Consider the following 6578-nt stretch of genomic DNA (forward strand, 5'->3'; position numbering starts at 1 on the left):
GCACGATCATTGTTGCTCTTCAGGGTTCATGCTCGTTTCAATCCGACGAATGACTCGGGCGGGATTTCCTGCGACAAAGTGGAAGGGAGGAACGTCCTGCAAAAGTCAGTCTTGCTTCTCTCGATAGGGATGTTGAATCTTGATCTGCTGACCTTTGTCACCACTGAGCCAGCTCCAACCGTGCTCCCCTTTCCGATTCGCACGCCCGCCAACACGATCACACTACCACCAATCCATACATCGTCTTCGATATGCACTTCCTTCCCACCTTCCGGTCCCTTCAACCCTTGCCGAACAGCCGGATCCATGGGGTGGGTCGCACCATAGATGCAAACATTCGGACCAAACAGTACCCGTTCCCCGATGGTGACCAGGCAGGTGTCAAGCACGAGAAGATTGAAGTTGAGAAAGGTGCCTTTGCCGACCTTGAAATTCAGACCATGGTCCACAGAAATCGGACCATCGACGAAGGGATCGGTCTCTTCGAAAAGTGCCTCGTCTTCTTTCGGGTCTGGGTTCAATGGTGGCATTGGACGTGTGTCGCAGACAATACTGGAGGGAAGTATGGTTAGCACAAAGGTCACCTGGGCAATATCCAATGAGCACTCTGATCACATCGGTCGAGCTTACTTTCTCCACAGCTCTACTTTTCGACGCCTTGTTGCAGCCCCGGCGGCATTGAAATCATCGCAGGCTTGTTTACACCTTGTGCGGTTCGCCTGCAGATCCTCGTCCCATGCCCAGTATAGCTCGCCACGGAGCATCTTTTGCCATTCCTTTGACTGTGCCATGCTCACTGGAGGTATGAGGCACCGATGTACAACATAAAGAGATAATCCCAGAAAATTGTGGGAAACAGGCGTACTTCAATGCCTTTTATACACGGGTGGTGTGTGTGGAGAATAGTGGGGAACGAGGTCCACTTTAGCGGCGCTCTTTATGCCCGAATCGGGTAGTCCAGCCAGCAGGCACGGTGCTCCTCCGAGGTGATAAGTAAACGGTTGTTTCCAAGGTTTGCTGCATGCGCTAGGTAAGCAAGGCTGATTGTCCAGGTGGCACGATCGACAACGGGCTTTAAGACAAGAGACAGATCATCATGAAAAATGAACGGCGGCTCAGCGTGTTTGCTTTGCAAGGCATTGATATAAGGCATTATGCGTAGATTTTGGGATTACCGGGGATAATTTCATTGCAGCAGGACAGCGAATTGCTCTGCATAAAACCCCTTGCAGTCTACTCCTTGTGTAGCATCGCCGCGATTGACTGGAGATTTGAAAGAACCGTTAGCTCCCAAGCACCCCAGGGTCGAAGAAATGCATCTTCAAAGAACTTAGTAGAAACACAATCTTAAACAAGTTCCTGGGATGTCTTCCTAGTAACTGAACATCTGTCGTATAGAGAGACCGTGCAGTAGAAAAGGCAGGCATGAAAAATGTTATGCCTCAGGCAGCAAGCAGTATAGCACCGGAACGGAAGAACGCTTAATCCCCTAGACTTAAAAACAACATCTGTGCTCCTTGTCAGTTTTATATTCCCGACAAGGCCTTAACCAAGCCGAGCTTCACGTTTCCAGTCGTTGGGTACAAGGCTATGGCTACATGCTGTATCCAAGATGGTTCTAATGCTGAGTTCGTGGGGACAACAGCCAACGGCAATAATTGTTGTTTCATGGGGCTACCTACAACACCTGCTAATCCGAAGAGTTAACCGCATAGCCTCTAGCAAGCTTCAGATGATAGGCCGTTGCCCTCTTGAGAAATACCTTTGAGAAACCACCGTCCTATCACTGTGGTCAAATGGTAGATGTCAGATGCGGGTTGCTTGTTCCCCGTTGAAGACCCATTCATGATGTGACGCGCTGGGGCATGTCCACGTGTATATTCAAGGACAGTAGCATTGCCTGCAAATGAATACACGCACCTTCCATTTGTGGGCTCTGTGCCTGCTGCCACAATCCCAAAAATATAAATACCTGCCTCCCCTGTTTCTCTGCTTCCTTCTCTCCTTCTCCCCTCCTCACCTTTGACCACCTTCGAGCTCTGAGTGTAAGTGGACATCCATTTACCGACAATAATCATTCGGCTATCAATGATATTCTGGTGTTTCCTGGTTTGTCTTGTGAATCCTTGAAAGATCTTTCACCAAAGATCGCTTCCAAGCTTTGCTTTCAGTGTTTGTCTTATAGGCTCGTGGGCTATGTGGGCGTGCTCTTTCTACAAAATGTTCTAGGTTCTCCTAGTGTGAAATGAAACGTGGGGACCTTTTCATCAAATATCCTAGCTGTGTCCTCGGTCTTGATTTTACATTTGTTCTTTTCTGTTGTCTTGTGGGCGTGATGGCATTCTGAGATCGTGGGCTTTGTGGGCTGTGTCATTCTGTTCTTTTCTTCTTCTCGCCCTGTGATGAATTCGCCCTAGAGACGAATATAAGCCAATTCTGCAGGCATCTGCTTGACGACGGCTCCATTCATGGCACTTCGTGCCTGTGGACCGTGTATACAGCTGGAAGCCGGTTATGAAACCGAGAGCAACCTGAGGGCGGGTTTCCTTTTATTTTTACGGAACTTCACCATGTACATACAAAGTTCCTTGGTAGGATCAAATGGAATAACGCACTGTCATTTCTGTTCCTTTTTCATACCATACTTTGTAGACTGGCTGGACGCATCCATCGAACCCTTAGAACTGTAAATACAAAGAGAGAAGAGGTATCTCATTTCCATTTCGTAAATGTAAAACGCTTGCTAAATGCCAAAAGTCGCACGCTTAACGACCAATGTACAAATTTATATTATTTTCCGTCGCCTCGGACGCAACACGTCACGCAACTAGCGCAGGAACTTGCCCAATGCGCCACCGATGTTCTTGAGGTCTAACAAGAAAGTGTCATGACCGAACAGCGACAAGTCGTCACCAAGCTCGATATGCTCCACATTTTTGTTGCCTCCAGCACGGAGTGTTTCGGCAATCTCCCGCTGCTGCCACGCCGGGAAGAGGATGTCACTTGCAACGCCCATAACAAGCACAGAATGATTCTTGAGAGGCGCTAGGCCGGCAATAAGGTCCCGGGGAGGACCATCCACTGTGTCAGCAGAGACGGACTTGTCCAGCGGGGTCGCATTGGAGGTTGATCCAGGCTGCTCCTCATAAGGCTTGTCTGGAAGGGTCAGACTGCAAGCGGGGTCCGAGACATTCGGTGCGTCACCGCCGTGCGCAATGCGATCCTCGGACTCTGCGCGGCGTTTCAGAGTCGCAGTCTGATGGGCATGGCCGAGATCGAACAAGTCCATAGCCTTAGAAACATAAAGAAGACTGTTGGGATCGTACTCGAGACAGAACTTCTCACCGGCGTGGTCGAGGTATGTCTCGATAAGGAAGTCGGGACACAGAGCGGGCTGTTTGCTGGGGTCTGCACGCTGGCGACCAAATCGCATCTCCCACTCTGGCCCGCTGCGGTACGTCACGGTTGCAATCTCGCGCGCTAGCTTCATACCCGAGTGGGGCGGGATTCCGTCGTAGTAGAACCCACGGGCCCAGTTGGGGTCCATCATCAGCACCTGTCGCTGCGTGTGACGCATCGCGATACTGTAAGGGTGGCTGCGGGCACAACCGCTGATGCTGACAATCTTGTTGACCCGCTCTGGGAAGAGGACGCCCGCTGCAAGACTCTGCATGCCGCCCATGCTAGATCCGACAGAGGCAGCAAGTTTCTTGATTCCTAGGCCGTCAAGGAGCCGGAATTGAGCGCGCACCATGTCGTCCAAAGTCAGAATCGGGAAGCGGGTTGCGTACCGCTTTCCGTCGGACGGGTCGAGGGAAGACGGGCCTGTGCTGCCGTAACATCCTCCGAGAACATTAGTGCAAATAATGTGATATTTATTGGTGTCCAGTGGCAATCCGGGGCCAATGAACTTCTCCCACCATCCGGGCTTTGGGTTAGACGCTGTGCTATGAGCGTGACTTGAGGCGGACAAGCCGGTGTGCAAGAGGATGGCATTGCTTTTGTCGCCGTTCAATTGCCCCCATGTTTCGTAGGCAACATCAAATTCCGTGAGCACACCACCCCAGTCGAGCAGAAGTGGTTGTTCACAGTGGTATGATTCGTGTCGCCCGGTGGTGTATGAAGGTTCGGGGCCGGACTGCAGCGACCGAGCGGAGAGTTGCGCTGACTTCGCTTCTTGGGCGTCAAGGCAAGGGAAGGACATGGCTGGGTTGGAGGAGTCTCTCTCAGTTGACTCCGCGGTGGCCGATGCTGATTTTCGCGGCAACACGGTATGCAATGGGCGTGCGGTCTTCCATTGCGCCGGTAAAGTCCGATGCGGCCCCGCGGAGTTCACAAGGGAGTTGCCTTGTCGCCATGGCTGGGTTCGAATTGTGCGTGAAGCAGCTCGAGCAGCGCCTCGAAATGACTGCATTATAAAAGCGTAAGATCTGTAAGAGTCAGGAAAGAAAGCTTCCCAGATTGAAAGGTATCGGGGGAAGAATATGTGGATACCTCAGGCACCAAGCAGTCGCGTCATCACCGACATCGGTGATTGGCGGAGCGTTGAAAGTATACAACATACGGCGGATATTATTTGCAACTTTTATCGGACAAGCTAAGAACTCTATATATAGTGGGGGAATAGGAGTGATTTAAATTTCTGTGAGACACTAGAGGCATTGGACCTCTCTAACTATACACCCAAGTCATCCTGAAAATAAGCCGAATTGATCAGGCATAAGCAGTGAGAGACTAACTAGCAACATGGATCAATCATATTGCCTTGTAAGCAGTGGACGGACTAATGCTTTTGATCGAGTCAAGAATACCGATACCTGTTTCTGATACAGAACCCTGTCTTGTCTCGCCAATCATCCTAACAACCTTAGAAGCCAGCGCTTACTAGTTCATGGTTAGTTTATGCTTCTAAAGACTACAACAGAAAGCAAGTAGATTTAGTGTCCAAGAGCTTAAAAAATGGAAAGAAGTAGGAAGTTCACGAAATTTGGCTTTTGATAGATCAAAAAGGGTTGCTCACATCTAAGGTCCATAACGGATTCTCATAGCAACCGCTCGCTATGCGAGTATCAAATATATAGTGACTCCAAAAATGGGGAAATCCAAAACGCCCAGCGCTAGATGCAATGCAAGTCCAAAACATGAAAGAGATAAAAAACAGGTCATAGCAAATCTTCGCTGTTAAAATGTGTCGCAATCCGCCTGTTCCCAGTCCGGCTCACGAGTTTTCCCGTGGATTTCGTAGAATTCGACCCTTGGTCAACCACGAGCTTCGACATAACAATCGTATTGTTATTAGATCGAATATCAATAGCAGCAGACCACATACACCGGAATTTACCGCAATTGGCATGGAAAACAATCTTGCTCCCATCAGTCGAAACCGTCGCACCACCAGGCGCCTCGAGACCCCAATCACCAGTCTGCAGCAAAGGCCGATCAGCCCTGACATACGGACCCGTGAGGGATTTCGAGTGCGCGTATTTCACATTATATCCCAGTGAGACATAGCAATGCGAAGAGAAGAACAAATAGTATGTGCCATCCTCAGTGAGCAAGATATCAGGAGCCTCAACAAGGGGACCATCAGTATCGTCAATATCGAGAATTTTCACTGGCTCTCCGACGGGTGTGACGCCATCACGCTTCAACTCCTGCAGAAGAATCGGAACAGATACAACTGGCTTCTTACTGTTGTTGCAGTTGCCGCCGCGTCCAATGCTGTTTCCGTCGCCCTTGTAGACCACGTACAGCGTGCCGTCGGTGTCTTTGAACGGTGATGGGTCGATGGCACCGCCGTGTTTGTGGGGACAGGCGAGTGGCTTGTCTTCGGGGATGTAAGGGCCTAGTGGGCTAGTGCCATTTGATACGGCAACTCCCACGCAATGGTGGCTGCCGTAATTATTGGCTTCTCCTGAGTAATACATAACAAATTTGCCGTCGTCCTAAAATTATATATGTGAATATAAGAGACTGGATGAGAAGATGCTCATGAATCTACTTACCCGCTGGATCACATCCGGGGCCCAATGGTTGACATTCTTCTCCCAAGCGCCAAGAGTCGGCATCGCGTCATAACCCTCGTGAAGTGTCCAGTTGACAAAATCAGTCGATGTAGCAACAGGCACATGGATACTGCTGAGGTTCTTTTTCCTAGGGTTGGTTCCATAGGCATACCATGTGCCATTGTGTTGAATGAGGCCCGGGTCGGGGAAGTTGTGGAGGGCAAAGATAGGTCGGTTCTCCTCGAGGTGGTAGCTGTGGTCCTCATCTGGCTGAGGTAGTTTCCAGTAGTCATCGGTGTCTTTTGCAAAGCCGTAGATCTTTGTGAAATAGATGGGGAGGGCAATAACGAGTGCTGTCAAGGCCAGTCCGAAGAACCCCAGAACACAGAGCATCCTAATCTGGCGTCGTCCCCATGGTCGGGTAAAGAAGCGTTTCTTTCCTGCTGTGACTCCCGCTGCCGTTTCCAACGAAGATTGAGTCCTGCTGTCGTCTGAGATTTCACTAACTACGATGGTCTTGACATCAGAGGGAGCCACATATTTCTCAGGTACAACGGAGATCACAGTCGCCAT

The 6578-nt window shown here is 50.1% G+C and overlaps 4 protein-coding genes across 4 annotated transcripts; all 4 read right to left on the minus strand.

Moving 5' to 3' along the window:
* Positions 1-6: 6 nt before the first annotated feature.
* N7471_007509 (sugar O-acetyltransferase) lies at positions 7-791 on the minus strand (the record flags this gene model as incomplete). The annotated part of the gene is made up of 3 exons (XM_057280228.1): positions 7-96; positions 153-552; positions 631-791. 3 exons carry the CDS (start codon positions 789-791, stop codon positions 7-9), a joined length of 651 nt encoding a protein of 216 aa, XP_057134488.1.
* Positions 792-937: 146 nt separating this feature from the next.
* On the minus strand, positions 938-1153 carry N7471_007510 (uncharacterized protein; the record flags this gene model as incomplete). The annotated part of the gene is made up of 1 exon (XM_057280229.1): positions 938-1153. One exon carries the CDS (start codon positions 1151-1153, stop codon positions 938-940), a length of 216 nt encoding a protein of 71 aa, XP_057134489.1.
* A 1674-nt stretch (positions 1154-2827) lies between these two features.
* Positions 2828-4414, minus strand: N7471_007511 (homoserine O-acetyltransferase family protein; the record flags this gene model as incomplete). Its single annotated transcript, XM_057280230.1, has 1 exon — positions 2828-4414. One exon carries the CDS (start codon positions 4412-4414, stop codon positions 2828-2830), a length of 1587 nt encoding a protein of 528 aa, XP_057134490.1.
* A 748-nt stretch (positions 4415-5162) lies between these two features.
* On the minus strand, positions 5163-6578 carry N7471_007512 (glycoside hydrolase family 43 protein; the record flags this gene model as incomplete). Its single annotated transcript, XM_057280231.1, has 2 exons — positions 5163-5945; positions 6006-6578. 2 exons carry the CDS (start codon positions 6576-6578, stop codon positions 5163-5165), a joined length of 1356 nt encoding a protein of 451 aa, XP_057134491.1.

The sequence above is a fragment of the Penicillium samsonianum genome (genome assembly GCF_028829775.1).
Source record: "Penicillium samsonianum strain IBT 33392 chromosome Unknown utg000004l_segment0_segment0, whole genome shotgun sequence".
Lineage (NCBI taxonomy): Eukaryota > Fungi > Ascomycota > Eurotiomycetes > Eurotiales > Aspergillaceae > Penicillium > Penicillium samsonianum.